This window comes from Macrobrachium rosenbergii, chromosome 12 (genome assembly GCF_040412425.1).
Source record: "Macrobrachium rosenbergii isolate ZJJX-2024 chromosome 12, ASM4041242v1, whole genome shotgun sequence".
NCBI lineage: Eukaryota > Metazoa > Arthropoda > Malacostraca > Decapoda > Palaemonidae > Macrobrachium > Macrobrachium rosenbergii.
This window is the reverse complement of record NC_089752.1, coordinates 50,054,175-50,074,409: the sequence shown is the minus strand read 5'-3', so window position 1 is coordinate 50,074,409 and position 20,235 is coordinate 50,054,175. Positions and strand designations below refer to the sequence as shown.

At 35.7% G+C, this 20,235-nt stretch overlaps 2 protein-coding genes across 5 annotated transcripts in view; one reads left to right on the top strand and one right to left on the bottom strand.

Annotated features, from left to right (window-relative positions):
• The window catches only part of LOC136843651 (uncharacterized), a 512,877-nt gene extending 504,594 nt beyond the window's left edge, over positions 1-8,283 (bottom strand). The window contains exon 1 of the mRNA XM_067112195.1: positions 7,979-8,283. The gene's annotated coding sequence lies outside the window, so the exon portion shown is untranslated. The remainder of the gene's footprint in view (positions 1-7,978) is intronic.
• Positions 8,284-8,469: 186 nt separating this feature from the next.
• LOC136843652 (zinc finger and BTB domain-containing protein 18.2-like) overlaps positions 8,470-20,235 on the top strand; it is a 122,374-nt gene continuing 110,608 nt past the window's right edge. For 2 of the 4 annotated variants that reach the window (XR_010854631.1, XR_010854630.1), the window contains exons 1-2: positions 8,470-8,563; positions 9,056-9,099. Coding sequence is in view for 2 of the 4 variants with exons in the window: in XM_067112196.1 (XP_066968297.1) it covers positions 9,071-9,099 (29 nt within the window). In the remaining 2 variants the exon portion in view is untranslated. The remainder of the gene's footprint in view (positions 8,564-9,055; positions 9,100-20,235) is intronic. The other 2 variants (XM_067112196.1, XM_067112197.1) reach the window with 1 other exon arrangement.

Here is a 20,235-nt window from a genome sequence, read left to right as displayed (position 1 = left end):
AGTGACAGGAATATCATCATCATCATCATCTTCTTGATGCCAAATGTCACCCCAGGTTATTTTCCTATCGGCTCTCGACCTTTACGGGGTAAATAACATGTTGACACTCAGCTGTTTACTGGACGCTGCATAGCGTTTGATTCTGAATCCTTCCACATTCTTTACTGCGCAAATTACCTAAAAAGCGACCTAATGTTTCCATCCCACACCTGTTTGTTTGCAGGCTATGCGATGACTACCCTTTAGCCGTTAATCTCTCTCTCTCTCTCTCTCTCTCTCTCTCTCTCTCTCTCTCTCTCTCTCTCTCTCTCTCTCTCTCTCCCCTGTATTTCCAGTCTCTTTATTATTATACTGGTAAACTGTATTTTCTAAAAATTGTTAAACGTTCCGAGAATTTCATCATTTCTTCTTTTGCCTTTTAATAGTCTTAGTCTTTGATATTGTTTAGTTCCGTTAGCTCTTCTTCATCTCCAACTAGTCTCTTACTTTTATCTGTACGTACTCTCCAACAAAACACACAGTTAACGCCAGAACGGGGGCTGATTTATGTTTATTTATGCCTATGAGCTATAGCATATATTTTGCAGTTGCGTTGATAAAATATATTGCTGCACATATTTGGGAAGTGGCCGAAAAAAAATGTACCATATTTATTTCCTCGCACGTCTGGTATCCTACCTGTTACTTGGCTAAAATTGTTTTAAATCATTTTCTACGGTCATGTATATGAAATAATTATAACGACTGTCAAACTAAAAGAAGAACTGACACCTGAAATACAAAGCAATTATAGGGAAAGCATCTACAAACTAACAAACACATCTGTCTTACAAATGCTATATTACCAAAAAATAACGTTCGTACTTCATTCACAATTACAAAAATTATTCAAATACATTTTCTTTGAATGATCAAGCACTATTCTATTAGTGAAAGAGTAAAACGTAAACATCTCACCAAGTTTATGTCTTTTGATGTAGGTATTGTAAGCTCCAAAATCAAGAGATTTACTTGTATTTCTCACTATAGTTTTCATTTACTGATGTTATTTATATATTCTACTCCCAGAGAAAAATCTAAAATAAAATTCTCTAATGAAAATACTTAACAGTAACAAATCATATTATTAGGATTATTATTGCAAAAAAAAATATAATAACAAGCTTCTCGAGATCTTAGCTCAGAAGATTCATGAATTCCCATAGCTATATAATTTCCAGTTCAGACTTTAATAGGTAAACACATGACAAGCACGCCATTGTGAACTTAACTTTCCATTCTTGTTATTACTATTAAACATCGGCGATTTACCGGCAGTATGAAGTAATCCTGTAAAATCAATCATCAGATAGACAAAGAAAACTCTATGCAAATTAAATGCAGCTGATGTAACTATCACATTCAATGCTGCATGTTTAAAAGGGTCTTTTACCTATATATATATATATATATATATATATATATATATATATATATATATATATATATATATACATACATATACATAGATATATACAAATATATATATCATTTTTACTTTTATTGTTGTTGTTACCATTACATTAGTTTAAGTATACGCAAGCTTTACATTTTCCCTGACTTTATTCCTACCGCACTTCTTTCTTTTTTTATTCTGTCGTATTTCATTTTTACGACATTCAACCCAACTGTGGAATACTGAAAAAAAAAGACGGGAGAGGGAGAGAGATTCTATATACACCGTAAAAACTGTGGATGAATGAATCGACATTTTTATGGAGGTTTTCACAGATTTACGAGTCTGTATGGAAAAGAACAAAAGAACAATAGGCGGTGTGATTGCAATATGCATACGCAGTCCATATATGTGCGTGGCCAGAAAACACATACATACTGTACGTACTTACTCTCACATCAAACCAACATCACACACACACACATAATTATATATAATATATATATATATATATATATAATGTATATACATGTATATCTGTATGCATACATAGATTTATATGTATGTGTGTATATATATAAATATACATTGTATATACATATATATTTGTATATGTGTGTGTGTGTTTGTGTGCGCCTACGTTTCATCGCTTTTTCTTTTGATTGCCCTCTCATTATGTGGCTGCATCCACATACATTTCACATAGGTTCATCTACTGTACATACACAATATGCTATCTATACATTATACTGCCTGCCACTTTTGCTAACCTTATCCTCTTTTCTCTCCACCAGCACACCTTACGCGCTTCACTTTCTTACTCTTGTTTTTCTAGGTAAAGTCACTTCCCCTGAACACACCATGGCCCCATAAATAACAAGAATCTACTACCTGCCTCGCGTCATCTCTGACAACGTTTGCCTAATACTTCGCCCTAACGCTCATGTCTTGAGATAAAAAAAAAAAAAAAAAGCCAGACCATAATGAGAGAGAGAGAGAGAAAGAGAGAGAGAGAGAGAGAGAGAGAGAGAGAGAGAGAGAGAGAGAGAGAGAGAGAACGAGATCTCAGTGCAGAGAGAGAAAAAAATCAAGAGAGAGAGGTTCACAACCCAAAATCTCAGTGCAGACAGAGAGAGAGAGGAGAGAGAGAAAAATCAGCAAACAGAGAGAGGGTGGGGGGTGGGGGGAGGGTTTCAACTCGAGATGGGACGTAATCCTCAATACGGGCAGACAGAAGATTTCAAGACCGAGAAGAGAGAGAGAGAGAGAGAGAGAGAGAGAGAGAAATATTTTCCATAGTAGACAAAATGAATAATGGATGGTTTGCTTATATGCATAAAAGCTACGTGGGTTTTAATTAATGGAAGGGATCTGTAGTCGCAAGCCAGACATATAAGTGACATTTCGGCCACGTCTGAAAGTAAGAGTGCTCTTAGAGCTGCACCTAGTAATTTCTTTTTACAGCAAATATGCTCAGCGACATTTCTATAGTTATGCCGCAGTGGATGGTTAGAATAAGCCAGATGAGGAACAGGTTCGAAAAAGCCAAATGAAGAACAAAGATCACAGCTGTTAATCTGATGTAAGTCATATCTACATCGATTCTGGGCAAATGACGAGAAAACATAAGAATTACTACTAAAGGAACAGGGTGAACAAATAAAAATCTGAAATATATCATCCTGATTCTAACTGACTCTTCAACTAGGACACCAATGTACCTTTCCTTGGTACTGCATTGGGATTACCTTACAGTGTTCTCTGGGTTTTAAGGATACCATACAAAATCCTATGGTCCTAAGAATCATTCGAAGTTATTCAAATGTTTCTGGAACTCGCGAGAGGTAACATTCAGTTCCAAAAGACGAAGGTGTCCCTGATATAACTGTTGTAGTTTTGAACTAGTCAAACAATCCTGACATGTTGTTAATTGTTAGGAGCCCTTCATGAAAGTTCGAGGACTGACTGTTTGTTGCAAATAAGATATTCCCCACACCCATTCTGTACTAGATCATAATGTACTTGAAGCTAATCATATACAGTATTTTGATTGTTTTCTAGAGATAGGACCACAAGACTCTGATATTCTTCCATCCTATAGATAAACAAATAAACAAAAAATATTGCTCGTTCAAAACCAACTGACCTGTACCACTCACACTGCCCTCGCAATTGTGACACTCTATTCACTTTTGTTGATAAGGGATGCTGCAGCACCACAGATAAACTTGCACTGCCATCTTCTCACTCATGAAATGAAATCTACGAACAGAAAAGACAAATCCTCGCGCTAGAAACTCGCTAGTCCTATCTCCTGTTTTCAGTAAAATCTTTCTTTCAGAATTTAGTTATTAGAAAAAATACCGCTAATTTTTCTGAAAATAAAAAGGAAGAATGCCCTCCTTTATTTGTATGCTTATGAGCTATGAAAACATCTAGAATAATTAAAAGTTCTGCTTAAAAAACCACTCCAATGATCCCTTAACAGTCTCTGTCCTGTGCCCACATCTTCAGCCAAGGCCTATGGGAGAAGTTCGTTTGAGGCAAGCGACTTTAGAGAGAGACCAACGAGCCGTCCTCAATGAGAAAAGCATTTCGATTCGCTCTTGTAAAGGCTAAAGGGGAAAAAGATTGAAAGGGGAGGTAAGGAGGGGAGGAGGTTGGCATGAAGCGAAACTGACGGTCCACTCTGCGAATGCATACATGTTGCGGAGGCTGCCTGTCCAGATTTTTCGTTTCCACACTTGTATGCAAAGTATTTAGATATTGACACACACACACACACACACACATATATATATATATATATATATATATATATATTTATATATATATATATACAGAGAGAGAGAGAGAGAGAGAAGAGAGAGAGAGATCTATACATATAATATATGTATATATATATATATATATATAGAGAGAGAGAGAGAGAGAGAGAGAGAGAAGGAGAAAGCGGGGGAGAAAGGACGCAGCATAGGAAGCACTTCCATACCGGGTGATTCTTAATTAACAATGGAATTTAATCAACTAAAACTTTTCTTCTAACTTACCCAAAGTTTCGTGGCAACTGTAAATAGTATATCACAAAACTTACAGGTGTAGACCTCTGCATTGGCTAGGGTAGGCCTAATTAAGGCAAGGAAGTCTGATTCTGTAAACAAAGTGGGTGTCACTTGAACGATTCCTATTGTTGTATCCTGTTATTTACTAGATACGAACACCATCAACAGTTTTTCGTTGTGCGCTCTCCGGAGCGTTTTTACCGATAAGAGCTATCTTGTCTCAGAGGAGAGACATTCATTCAAGAGTAACCCTTTAATATCTCAAACCCTAGTCTTTTTAAAACATAAAACTATTACATTTCTATATATTTAGCTTCCAAAGCTACTGCATCATATGCCTAATCTTTTAAGGGGTTTGATTTTTTTTCATAAAAATCGCCAATGAACATACATCCCTCTCCTCACTATAAATGTAGAACGCCATATTGCTTTACTACCCTAGACTGTTTACAAACCCATTGAGTTAAAATGCCTCACTATACAGTCATTGTAGAGCATCTGAAGCACACTCTTCCTTCCCTTCACTAGCCATATATGAACAAAAATAAGCCCTGACCCCGGCCCCCACACACAATCTACTGCCTCGTAAACAAAGAATGCTCTTATGAGTTGCAAGAAGGCGATCCTTGGCAGACTCACTCAACTTTGCTGTTGTTACAGTCATGGTGTTGCCCTTGCAGATTGCAAGACAACAAAAGACGTCAGTCAATTCGACCGGGTTACACTGCAATAAAAGGTAGGGAATGCCCACCCAAAATTAGCTTTATGAACCCCACTATCATACCAGAGTAGAACAAATATACTATTTTTTCTTTTACTTTCTATGGTTATCGACCCGTATTTGGTCTACCACGCAGGTTTGCCTGTTAAGAGTGCATAATTTCCTCGAAACTGGTTCGAAGTCAGTGCGAGTGTAGCTATCAAATTTTCATCAAATAAAATTTCTCTGGTATCTTTCTGAACAACCTGGATGCCGTAACCTCGAAGTCTCAACATCTTCGTAAAATCTTCTCTCGATTGGTCTATCTACGTTCACCCATAATCATTGGTTTAGTTAAACTTGATTTGGTATATGACACTCAAAGGACACTTGAATATCAAAGGGTAGTTTTTATACTGAGAGAGAGAGAGAGAGAGAGAGAGAGAGAGAGAGAGAGAGAGAGATTCCCTCGAATAGTTGGTGAAATATTCAAACTTTCCATTATATCTGATTAAAGATGGGCGACCCAACAGAATCATGTACTGGCAAAACAAAAGATTTACCTTAGCAAATTGAACAAGCAATTCAGCCGATCTTAGAAACTGAGAATATTATGAAGCACTAACTCTGAAGTTGATTCGAGATCAGGGTATAGCAAAAATGACGTCACTACTACTACTACTACTACTACTATAGCACTTATTTGATGTGACGGGTTTTGCCATTATGGAAATACCTTTCAGCAAAACTTGTACTATGTACGTATGATTTACTTTTTGATCTTTTATTTATACGTATGGTTTACCAATTCTAAACCCCTCGGGAGGCACAATTCAAGTTCAGATCTCTGAAAGTCTGCTCCGGCTTTACTTCACTCAGGATCCAGATATTTACGTAAGGCGTCAAAAACTTGGAATGGCAAAATACAATGGTGCTACAACAGGAGATAATTAACTATAAAGAATGCACTTCAATTAAATACAACAGATGGAAAAAAATCATGAAAGAAAGGAAAAATATAAGTTACCATTTTTTATGTTCTTTGTATGTATAGGCACTCTCTCTCTCTCTCGTTGGTGTAGTAAGAATGCTTCTGCTCCGTCACACTGCCCATACAAATAGATCATAATGTTTCGAGGTGGTCTCTCCTAAACAGATAACAGAACAGGCTGTGAAAAGAATACACAGTTCCGAGAAACACTGACTCTGTTCTTGCAAACTGGCATGAATATTTATGGTGATGGACACTATGTGTAAGTTTTTAATTATACAGCGGATCGTGGTGTGGCCCAATAGAGGTTTCTTGCAAAGAGCAGGCTTCCTCGATCTAACAGAAAATGAATTGGAATGTCTCAGTGACTGATGGTATGTTTCCCTCTGGTGACAAACTTGTTGGAGGAAGCGGCTTATTATTAGGAAAAAATTACTGAATACACACACACACACAAATGTATATATATATATATATATATATATATATATATATATATATTAATAATGTGTGTGTGTGTGTGTGTGTGTGTGTGAATGAATGTAAATTTGTATGTAAGGGAAATCAAATAATAGGCTACTGTTGGGGTGAAGTATACATGGTACCCTTTGCAAAAAATCACAGTAGGCGTTCAAATGGAAGACTGTTGTGAATAATATTAGTTAAAATAAAAAAAAAAAAAAATTACAAGGCCTCTCAGTATTATTTTATAGTTTCCAATACACTTTGACATTGTAACTTACATTTTTTGAAAAGAGCTCTTCATTCTCATTATTTTGAACCCCATAAACACTATGCGCAAATGATAAATAAAAAATTAGAAAATTTACGACTTATAGGTAGAATACCCCCTCCATAGCTAATGACAAAATTGTAACCAGTCAACACCCGTGGTGAAGTTATGTTGGTATTTTAAGGTTCTTTTAGTGCCCTATTATTTCCTAGTCATTTTTGCATGAAAAACTCAAAATGGTATTTCGTGCAAAAATGGCTGGCTGGAGTCTTATTGGCAACTTGTAAAATTTTACCGGCCTGTCAAGCAAGACTGACATATTTTAAATCTAAAGAACACACTGGAGAGTTGGCCTACTCGAGGTGCAATCGTCCCTTCAGTACAAATAAATACCAGCCAATAAGCGAGTTGTATGTCATCCAATTCACTCATGTGCATTAAGGCTTTTAATTTCGGTTTCGTATTACCATATTCACTATTTGAAAACGGTTACCGTTTGCAAGCTTGGGTGATAAAATTTATCATTTTGATATACCTTTGGGCACACTGCGCTATCACATGAATGTGATAGTAGCCTATCACTTAGGCAAAATTGATCACTAATTCGTGTTCTATATACAATTACTTTTATTTTGCGAATTTCCATGTAGTGCACTAAGACTAAAAATGAATCGGTGTAAAAAAAAAAAAAAAACATTGCATATCCACTTAATAAAACTCCTATTAAACTAATTGCGACTAAAAGTAAACTACGACAAATTATCCCTTTCGATTGATAGGCTAATACGATACGGACGGCGAACTTTTATGGGAAGTTTGACTAACCTCACTCAAGGCTGTATTTATTATCTGTCATCGTAACGTCAATTTGTGAATTAATATTGGATAAATTTAACCTGACATAATCAGGTAAACTATTGCCTTCAGGGGTAAATTGGCACCAACCTTCGTCGACCTACACTACATTCGTCACTAGACCAAGTTTCTCATTTCCTGTAAAGGGAAGCTTATACAATTGTTTCCTATTAAAAATTAAACCTTAAAACATGACACTTACTTCAGCCCAGCCAATGCTCGCAAGTGTATATTTTTGAATATCATTGTGAGCGTGTGGGACATACGAACGTTAGTCTCTTTCGTGCCATCTTGACGAGCGCCTATAAGAACTTGTTGACATAAAGTGATGCAGGATGATTCTGAGTATTTACGGTCCGATAATGCAAAGTCAGGGTACTCCCCATAATTCATGATACAGGGCAAGGTCATTGGTCACACAGAAAGTCGAAAAATACACCACACCAAAAAGCCCGCGGGACAACTTTCCGAAGTTTCTTATCCCTTCGACGTTCGTCTCTCTACCAAGTGGAGTCAGTACAGAAACTAATAATTAGGGTTCTCTAAGAAATACTGACAATTGCGCGCTTGCAAAATTAGAATTATCATGACTTATTTCCATTACCAAGTATCATAGTAACACAAAAAAGTTGGTAACTATAATTTTAGCTGATAAACTTCAAACAACATTAGATCGTCATTTGAAACTCGATCATGCGCGAGTGGTACCTTCACTCCCTTGTTCGGTTCGGTCCGGTGGCTCCCGCCGGGAGTCTGACAATATACGGTTGTGTTGTTCAAGTAGAAGGTAAGGTTGAGGAGAGTGTTTATATGCGAATGCTATGATCGGTTTTGTAAATCATGGGTGAAATACGACCGTAGATGAATATAGTTTATGTTATTAAGTTGATTTTTAAGGGGCTGGTACTAAACTCGGCTCCCATTTTGCATGTAAACTAGCAGTAGCCTTGAATTTTACCTTAGCCAAATTGACCAGTCAGTTGTCGACAGCTTACAGTCAAGTCTCTTTGATATATGGTATATTCTATCTGAAGTTTATAGAGACAGTTTGCAGATGACAACACGTCTCAAATAATTTGTGTCATACTGAATTAACCATTATGGGATAGCATGTCGTTCATTCAAATTGGAAATAACTCCTTTAGGAAATTCATTTTAATCACTTATTAGCTAAAGGAAACAAAAGGCAAATGTGTGACAGGATATGAAAAACACTTTTATCTTTCATGTTTGCGAAAGAATGCCCATAAATGATGTTCTTTTGTTTTTTTTTTTTCAGAATGAATAGTCGGACATGTCCATGGTGAAGCTAAATGTTGATCTGTAAGTAATGGTTCAATATATATGTATAATGCTCAAGCATTTAATTTTTGTCTTATGGATGTTTTCGTTGTTAATTATTCGTTTGGAAGCCTATAACTATTTCTAACATCATTCTTCATCTATATATATATATATATATATATATATATATATATATATATATATATATTATATATATATATATATATATATATATTATATATATATATATATTATATATATATATGTATATATATATATATATATATATATATATATCTCTATATATATATATATATATATATATATATATATCGTTTCCCTTAACCATGCTTTAAATGCCGTGGCACATCATCAGTGCATCAAATCCCCGTGCACACACCGCCATTCACTCTCATGCAAGTACTTTCACTTTTCCAGGATATTAAGCCCTTCTTATCCAATTCATCGTTCACCCTATATTGTGTTTCCCTTCCTCCTTCCATCTGACTCCTATTTATACAGCTGGTCCCAGAAAGTGCCATCCTACCCGTTAATTATCGCAGCTGTGAACCAAACCACTCTCCTTTCCCGGAATCAACCCTTGGCCCTGTTACTGTTGGCGTACCATGGTCGGAATATATATATATATATATATATATATATATATATATATATATATATATATATATAAAGCTTATAAAAATATAAAAGAAAAGTAAAGCTCTAGTGCAATCAAGAGTATAACGATGGTGATTAGGTCTAATGAATTTCCTAAGTACTGTACCAGACTATAAGTCTACTGATGCTCGTGGAAGCCTTCGCCCACCCCTGCCAGACTCGAATTCTTAGCTTGGCGGTCTGGTTTGGTGGTAAGACTAAAATCTAGGTTCTAGATTATACCTGCTGTATACCTTACCACACTTACAAGCCGAAGGAGGCCTAGTAGGGAATTTCGGACTCTTCCAGCCAAGAGTCACGACTGTTTGATTGAAGTATTCATAGAACTAGCTGAAACCTTTCATTCTGTGATATTAACAGTTTATCATCTTTTTGTTAAGCTTTTCATTTCGACCCAGAAATGAATAATGAACATTTCAAAATCCTCTAAAATCGGATATTTACAATTTTCCCGCACAGTCTTCTAAGACTTCAAACCCAAAGTTCTTGACCCCGAACAAAGTGAAATTCAACACGTATCTAAATAGACTGATATATAATCCATTTAATTACCCTAGTCATTATGATGTCATCACCATAAGCATATCGTGAATGATGGTACTCTCACACAGTTTTCTTTCTTCTTTCTTTATCCTTTCTTTTCATGCTTCATATACTGTACTGTTTGAACAATGGCTCGTTTCATGAATCTGCACATTATTATTACAAATCATTTTTGTTTGATTTTTCAATGCTGTTATTGACCCAATCTTCCTTGTTTTTTTTTATACAAAGTATCCTTAAGTCTGAGGATCTTAGTATAATTCCTCTTCCTAGTCACTTGTATTCCTAACATGCTCCAAAAGTACTGTTTCCCGGTTGTCTAGTTTCCAAATTGCACCCCCCACCCCCCGGCCTTACTGCCCTGCCGGTTTTATTTCTTCTGGCTTTTCACGCCCCACCCTCATTGCTCGCGTGAGTGTTTCTATTTTCTTTTTCTTTTTTTTACTTTTCACCCATAACCCCCATTTAATAAGAATCTACCTTACGTTTCTCACTCTGCCGAAGTACATATGTGTATATTTACTATGTTATTCTCTCTCTCTCTCTCTCTCTCTCTCTCTCTCTCTCTCTCTCTCTCTCTCTCTCTCTCTCTCTCTCATTTCATCCTTAAGATGGCAAGAACTGTCTTACATAATGTATTCTCAAGCCCAAGCCAGTAGTGAGACAGACAGACAAACAGACAGAGAAATATGACAGAATACAAAATTTCAAAGAGCATTTTCTGAAGGAATGGTCAATATATATATATATATATATATATATATATATATATATATATATATATATATATATATATATATTACTCTCTAACTATATATATATATATATATATATATATATATATATATAATGTTTGTGTGAAAGGAGTGGGGGTACTTCCATACACTAACGGAATATCCTCATTTCTAGCCAGACAGAACTTCGACCAAGGAAAAGTATTGGCGAAATTTTGACGGAGCAGCGAAGTCTTCCTCATAACTATAAGAAACATCGTCTTGTTGCAGTCCCGTTCGTAAAGCAAACCATAAATATCATCAACTTTGAAAATCGTAACATTCATTGCTTTATCATTACCATCAGATTCATCATTCCCTATTCATCTTTGTTACCGTCATGGTCAGTGCAACGTTAAAGAGAGAGAGAGCGAGAGAGGACATTTACACTAAAGTACTAACAAGTCAACCTCTCCTCCCACTCGCTCCCACCCTAGTGCCCTTACCAACACCAACCCCTCTTCCTCGCTGTCCTTGTCTTCCATACACACATCGACTTAATTATTTTCTTACTCATTAACTCTCCCTCTCTCTCTCTGCTATTCATTCAAGACATGCGTCTCCCGTGAATTCACCAGACTTCGTTAAAATGAAAGAAAGTTCCTGCCAAAGGGACAATGACGTCGGGCGAAGAAAGGAGATCAAACGGCGTATGCGTGGGTAAACAAGACTTCCAGTAAACGACGGAGGATCGGAAACTAAAGTAACTGTATTTAAACGGAATCTGAGCCTCTCTCTTCTCATTTGCTTCCTTTTTAATAACGTCTCCCCCTTTCTCTCATGCAGCTGCTTCTCTAGAGTCAACGTTTTCTTCACTGTTCGTATTATCTCTCTTATCTTCTTCCTTATTTATCTTCTCCCTTTCGTTTAGGGCTTTTACTGTTAATTGTCTTTTTTTCATTTCCACCTGCTCCAGTTTCTCTCTCTTCTTATTCTTCTCATTTTCATCTCCACCTGCTTTAATAATATCTCCCTCTTTCCCTTTCCCATTATACCTCGCCTTCTGCTTTTTCCATTTCCAGCTACTCTAGTCTCTCTCTCTCTCTCTCTCTCTCTCTCTCTCTCTCTCTCTCTCTCTCTCTCGATGGTACCATGTCTTGTAAAACATCCAGTTATTTCCGTCCAACCGGTTTTATTAGGGAATGGAACAGCATTGTTCTTAGTATCCTTTTATCCAGACATCCCCGTAAATAGTCTCTGATTCCAGCACCCGTAGATGCTATCGTCTTTTGTGGAGATCAATGTTATCAGATGCAGCAGGTCCTCTTAGCAGCACTGCGGTATTACTTTTATTATAATTATTATTATAAGTCGCTACTATGTTTGTCCTTTAACTTTCGAACCAAGGAAACCCACGGCGTGAAGCAGCTTCATAAACTCAAGCATGAGGCTCTTCATCAGAAATGCGTCGATCCATGTCAGAGACTACGTCACACACCTCTGTCCTACAAGTACAGTAACGCTTCCTTCCAAATTTCTGCAATATACATCCTCTTCACCAGCTTACCGTTCCCATTCTTTCCACTACTTGTCGATATCACCTCCAAGAGCCCTGGCCCATTTTACACCTGGGGTGACCTTTGTAACTCTTCGTCATCACGCTGCATTTATTCTTAAATTTATTCTTAACTGCTTCCACCTTTGCTTACCTTCATTCACCTGAGATTTTAAGCTTTTATTTCTGTGTTTGCATGATATTGTGAGAGGGTTTACACACTATGGTTTCTTTTCTGCAAGCCATTATGGCCAAGTAACTTCATGATATTAATGCATTCATTTATAGTTTAATTTTAATCCTTTTTTATCGTACATTTTATTCACTATTTTTTTTTGACTCCCAACATTCAAGTAAAACCATCAAATGCAGAATCCTTTGTTTTACATCTTAGTAATTGTTCTTTTGCATCAATTTCTTAGTGCAAACTCAGCACCAAGACTATTGTTACACCATCATTACTGATGCTGCTCTTTATCACGGATTATTATTTGGTATATAATTTTATCTTCCGCTTCATCAGTTAATATCAGGTCAACAAACTCTCTCTCTCTCTCTCTCTCTCTCTCTCTCTCTCTCTCTCTCTCTCTCTCCTTCCCTTCATGTTTCTGTCTGAAGTCATCCTAGAAAGTACATAATATCTTCCTACGCCTCATTAGGTAATGTCAGGTTTAGAAACTCTCTCTCTCTCTCTCTCTCTCTCTCTCTCTCTCTCTCTTCACGTGTCTGTGTAGAGCTATCCTAAACAACCATCTACATTTCAGAGAAAGAAGATAGACCTCATTTACTCAATATTAATGTTGGTTCCCCCTTTCCCGTCAATCGTATCTCTTATCATCTGACGTCCCCTCCCTCCCCCAACTACTGTAGATCAGCCCCTCTCCCGATTTCATTAGACGTGCCATCTCTCATCACCCTCAACTATGACCTAGAACAGCAAGCGAGCTGGACTTATGTTACCCTTCCACCGGCCCCCTCCCCCCAAACTTCCCAATCCCCATCCCCCTCCCCACTGCCGCTCCCCATCCCATTCCACATCTCTTGCGGATGGTGTCACTGGACCAGAAGAGTTGTTGTTGGAAGGGAGACCGAAGTATCTGCTTTAATTTCATCGACTCTGCCCACGCAGCGATTACAAACACATGCACACACATACACACTAGGGTAGAAAAAGAGGTTGAATTTATTGGTTTTGGGCCAAAATAGCTCTTTTGGCCGAAGCAGAATTATCTACACGATGCCGTTTCAGTTAGTGATCAAGTTTTAAGGTGGGAGGAGACCTCCACTTAGAATTTCTTTTATTTCCGGTTTATTCTGGTGATGTAATCTCTCTGGCGAATGTTTTCATTCCTCAGAGAAATAATTCCTGAAAAAACTTTCGACAATTAGTTTGTTTAGTGAAAGTTATGTGCTATTCAGTAACCGAGTCTGAATTTCCGGTTAGCGTCAAAAAATACCGGTTGATTTCTGACAGAATTATTTCTGGTTCGTTAGGAAATGATGGTTCCTCTGACTTAATGATTAGTATATTGCTGTTTAGCATCTTTGTTGGCACAGTCTTTTTTTTTTTTTTTTTTTTTTGCTTAAAGTCGATTCGATTGCCAACGATTTCAGGTTCTGTTAGTGATAACGTTTTTGATGAAGTGAAGTGCACTTTATTGCAACAAAACTCCTTTCCGGCAAACGTCTCTTCTTGTAAAATTAATATCTATAGGCCCCTAAGAGAGAGAGAGAGAGAGAGAGAGGAAAAACAGTGAACGGTTCATGTGTCGATAGCCATAGTCCTTGCAATGCCAGGTGACGTGAAAAAATTCAGTCACTCATCAAGCCGAGGTCATGCCCTTTTCAAATGCGACCTTTCCAAAAGATGTTAAAACTGAAGTTCTTTCCTGTCGTTGTATTTTGTAATTCCTTTGGATGAAGTTTCCTCTTCTTTTTCTTCTTCTTCTTCTTCTTCTTCTTCTTCTTCTTCTTCTTCTTCTTCTTCTTCTTCTTCTTCTTCTTCTTCTTCCAGTGAACACAGAGTGAAATGATCGTATCAATGTCCTATTTCATCTTGATTATATGGCATAAATTTTTTGGGGTGGTGGGGTGGGATGGCAACGTTGAATATGCACCGTCCCTGTAGGAGGTTGGCAGCGTTGTGCATTTCTGTAGGTGTTGATTACCAATCAGTATCTAATTAGATAATCAATAAATTATTGTAAAAGTCATTAGCCTTTCGTGTCGAGGGTGATTTTGTGGTGAGTTACCTTAGAAAGACAAAGAAAATAGATGCCTGTTTCCATATTAGCTTTGAAAGTGTAATCATTAGGCACACACCCACACACGAACGTAAGTATATGTTATATATAATCATTCTATTTATTTATTTGTTATGTTCAATCAGAATTTTGTTCAAAACTTCGCTTTCAATGGATGATAAAATAAAAGTCCAGAGAGAAAATATGTGCCCCCAATTCCAGAAAATGAGGCTCTTAGACCGTAGGCACACGAGAAACAGATGGGGCCCGTCTCTGTGCCATCCGTCTCGACTGGAATAATAAGTATAAGAGAAATAAGACAAGAGGTCCCCCCGCCCATAAGGCCCCTTCCCCCCTCCCCCAAGTAGGCCTACTTTACCGCGAGTTCTCGAGATTTATGGAGACTGATTTTGAAATAGATTATGCCTCGGATTTTATCTATCTTTCGCCGCTTTTTCAAATAAATTTGCGTCAGACGCAGCTATTGCGATGAGTTTTTCTTTTTGCCTTTTTTTTCTAGCCCTCTATTCTCAAATAAATATGCAGTAGAGGATATATGAAGATTGATGACGAAGGAAGGGTAGAAATCGTTATGGATGTGAAGTAAATTGGAAAACCCCCGTAGGTGAGTAGTGCTGTCAGTGCACCTCACAAGGTGCACTGTAGGCATTACTTTAGGTTCTTTGCAGCATCCCTTCGGCCCCCTAGCTGCAACCCCTTTCATTTCTTTTATTTAACCTCCGTTCATATTCTCTTTCTTCCATCGTACTTTCCACCCTCTCTTAACAATTGTTTCAACATATTATTTAGCGCTGAATGGCCTCATAGGTCCCAGCACTTGGCCTTTGGCCTAAGTGTTATATTTCGATTCCAATAAATTGGAAAGAGAAAAGTTCTCAGGCCTAAAATATATATTTCACGAACATTGCATATCACGTCTCTCTCTCTCCTGGGGAAATATTTCCCCCTGTATTTTTTCCCACAGAGTCTTTTGTTTATATACGACTGTAGATCCATTAAGGGATAGTGGCGGAAACCGCATGCTTCGTTAGGCAACCGACGAAAAGCGACTTTCAATGGACCGTGGAGACAGAACCTTGCGCTCTGAAGTAATCAAACCCAAGTGAATCATTTTTTATTATTTCTATTTTACTTTTTTTTTTTAGATATTTCTGGAAGAAGAATGCATCAAGGTGTCGTGACATTCCTAGAATGCGGAAATAGCGATGGCATTTGCCTATTAAAGCTCGTTTTATTTATTTATTTATCTATTTACTTATTTATTCTTATTTCCAGGACAGATGAAACTTTCGGCAAGAGATTGTACCATCTTTATTAATGTAAATGGCTTATGCTGAAATAAGGTTTATTATTATTATTATTATTATTATTATTATTATTATTATTATTATTATTATTATTATTATTATTTAGAATATATGAACTCCCATGGACTTTTCCTTTCATATAACAGCCAAGAATCATCGTTTCTCTTCGCACTAGTTGGCTACGAATAATAGATTTAATACGTGTATTTAGAGTTGATTTAAATAACTTTGTTATGCCCCGTACTCGTAAATATCTCTGAGAGAACTATCCTTAGCGCATTACCATAACTTATCATGTGTATAACAGCGATTCTTTATGGCATTTACGTGCCTTGAACGTTTTATTTACATGAAAGATTCACCTTTGATATAAAGGCGCTCAAAGATTCCACAAGTCATTGCTTTTTTAGTTTTCTGTAGAAGAAAACTATTGTGCCAGCTTTGTCTGTCCGTCCTCAATTTTTCTGTCCGCACTTTTTCTGTCCGCCCTCAGATCTTAAAAACTACTGAGGCTAGAGGGCAAATGGATATGGTGATCATCCACCCTCCAATCATCAAACATTCCAAATTGCAGCCCTCTAGCCTCAGTAGTTTTTATTTTATTTAAGGTAAACGTTAGCCATAATTGAGCGTCTGGCAACGATATAGGACAGGCCACCACCGGGCCGTGGTTAAAGTTTCATGGGCCACGGCTCATACAGAATTATACCGAGACCACCGAAAAATAGATCATACGCTGTACAGAAAACTCGATTGCGCCTAAGAAACTTCGACGCATTTTTCACTTGCCTTTGAAAACACCACCCACTCTCTCTCTCTCTCTCTCTCTCTCTCTCTCTCTCTCTCTCTCTCTCTCTTACTGTCTTATTCACCCTTGTCTTTCAGTGATGAACTGTCTATCTTTTACCCTTTCTTAATTTAAACCATATTCACTTTTGTTACTTTCCAGCTAATTTCGTGCATTCACAAAAATTTCCATATTTACAACAAGCCTTCGCTCTCGAAACATTCAATATTATTATTATTATTATTATTATTATTATTATTATTATTATTATTATTATTATTATTATTATTATTATTATTATTATTATTCTTCAAAGGATGACCCCTATTCATGGGAAAGCCACAGGGGCCATTGACTTGAAATTCAAGCTTCCAAAGAATATGGTGTTCAATCTAAAGAAGTAACAGAAAAAAAGGAAAAATAAATTTAAAAATTGATGAACAGATAAAAATGTAAGTAGATTATTAAAATACAAAGGGATTTGTATTAGTGTAGTAATGCACTGCATCGTCGCTTGAACTATTCGAAGTTCGAATTGCACGACATCCTCAGGGAGACCGTTTCAAAATATTCTCGTATAACGAGAAGAGAAACAGTTAAGGAATGACACATTCACTCGAAGTCTTCTCGTTAGTCTGCCACGAAAAATACACTGTTGAAGTTCCCCCCTCCCCCATCTGGATGAGAGGGCTTAGCCACTGCCAGGGATGTCGCTCAATCTCCGTTGGGGTCTCCAGTGAATCTGTGGTAGGCTCGTCTGCCAACGGCGCATCTTTAAGTTTCTTCTCTGTTCGTCTTGTTCAGCTTGTGGATTTGCCTATGTGTCTATCTATCTATTTTTGTCATTTAATACATGCGCGTATAATTTGTTTTCATTATATATATATATATATGTGTGTGTGTGTGTGTGTGTGTGTGTGTGTGTGTGTGTGTGTGTGTGTGTGTGTGATTCATGTATATATAAATAATATATATATATATATATATATATATATATATATATATATATATTTATACATATAAATATAAATATAAATATATATAATATATACATATAAATACATAAATATAAATATAAATATATATAATATACATATAAAATATGTCTATATATATATATTTAGAGTAAAGGTTATAAAACATGAGAAACAATGGAATTTATAAAAAGGATAAGATGCTATAAATAGGAAAACGAGCAACTTCTATAGGCACAAAGGACAATAAGACTACAAATTATCGTAATTATATAAACCCAAGGCTTCTTTTCATACGTAAGGTAAAAAATAAAAAAAAATAAAATAATGATCATAGTGATTAACACACTTTACTTTGCAATGCTCAAAAAAGTTAACTCACACTTGGACCCTTCTCCTGTTTCTGTTTGTAGAGACCTAATTCATAAAACCATGCGTGAGTGAGCGTATCCATTACATTGCATATATATATATATATATATATATATATATATATATATATATATATATATATATATATATATATATATATATAGATATATATATATATATATATATATATATATATATATATATATATATATATATATATGATTATAATCACTTTTCTATGATTCGTTTTATCACACGTTACCACAGGTGAAAAATAGGTCTGACCGGTTTCGACTTTATTCAAGCTATTGAAATAACGTCGAAACAATCAGACCAACACCAGGTCTCTTATTTTTTTCACCTGTGGTATGTGTGTTTTTATAATATATATATATATATATATATATATATATATATATATATATATATATATATATATATATATATATATATACTGTATATATATATGTAGAATCTACTGGTCACTTTTACCAGACACATATGTAATTCTAATAGCCATATATATATATATATATATATATATATATATATATATATATATATATATATTTAAGGCAAATGCCTTTATTTTTACATAACGTTCCATATCTTCGTGAATCAGTTATACATACATATATATTTATGTTATATATATATATATATTATATATATATATATATATATATATATATATATATATACAGTATATATAACATATACTGTATGTATATATAAATATATATATATATGGATATATATATATACATATATATGTATATTATACATATATATACATATATAAATATATATATAATATATATAAGGCCTATATATATAATATATATATCTATATCTATGTATGTATAACTGGTTCACGAAGATATGGAACATGATTGATGTATAAATAAAGTCATTTGCCTTTATATATATATATATATATATATATATATATATATATATATATATATATATATCACACATTACCACAGGTGGAAAATAAGAGACCTGGTGTTGGTCCTGACCGGTTTCGACTTTATTTCCAGTGGCTTGGAAATAAAGTCGAAACCGGTCAGGACCTACACCCCGTCTCCTATTTTTTACCTGTGGTAATGTGTGATAAACGAATCACGTACAAAAGTGATTATAATCATATATATATATATATATATATATATATATATATATATATATATATATATATATATATGTGTGTGTATATGTATGCAATGTAATGGATACGCTCACTCACACATGATTTTATGAATTAGGTCTTCTCTACAAACATAAACAGGAGAAGGGTCCAAGTGTGAGTTAACTTTTCTGAGTATTGCAAAGTAAAGTGTGTTAATCACTATGCTAAATTTTTTTAAATGTTCTTTTCCCTTATGTATGAAAAGGAGCCTTGGGTTTATATAATTACGATAATTTGCAGTCTTGTTGTCCTTTGTGCCTATAGAAGTTTCACGTTTTCCTATACATATCATCTTATCCTTTTTATAAATTTCATGCTTCTCATGTTTTATAACCTTTACTCTTGACTATAAGTTTGTACGCAGTACATATTTATTCCAGCTGTATTAACCGCGAGTTCTTTATTTACGTCTATAGACAAAAGTTCATTAGTGTAATATAAAAGTTTAGAAACAAATTCCTTGCAGTTTTGGCGAATTTTGCTGGCTAGGGCATAAAGTCTGCGAAGGAAAATCCCTAGCGTAAACAAAACCATTGGCGGAGGATTACATGCTCGGAATTCCGCCCCCCCCTCCCCCCAGTATTTCCCCCAAGGATCGGCAGTTCAGGGGGCTAAAACAGGATTTACTTGAGCGTGCATATGTGAGAGCACTTGTGTGAGTGTGTGTGTGTTTGTTTTGTGTATGTGTGTGATTGCGATCAAGGATCCAACCTCCTTGATGGCGATCGTCATTAACTCCTGAAACCAGGAAGGGAGATGTGTAGGGTTCTTTTTTAAGAAAGATCAGTCT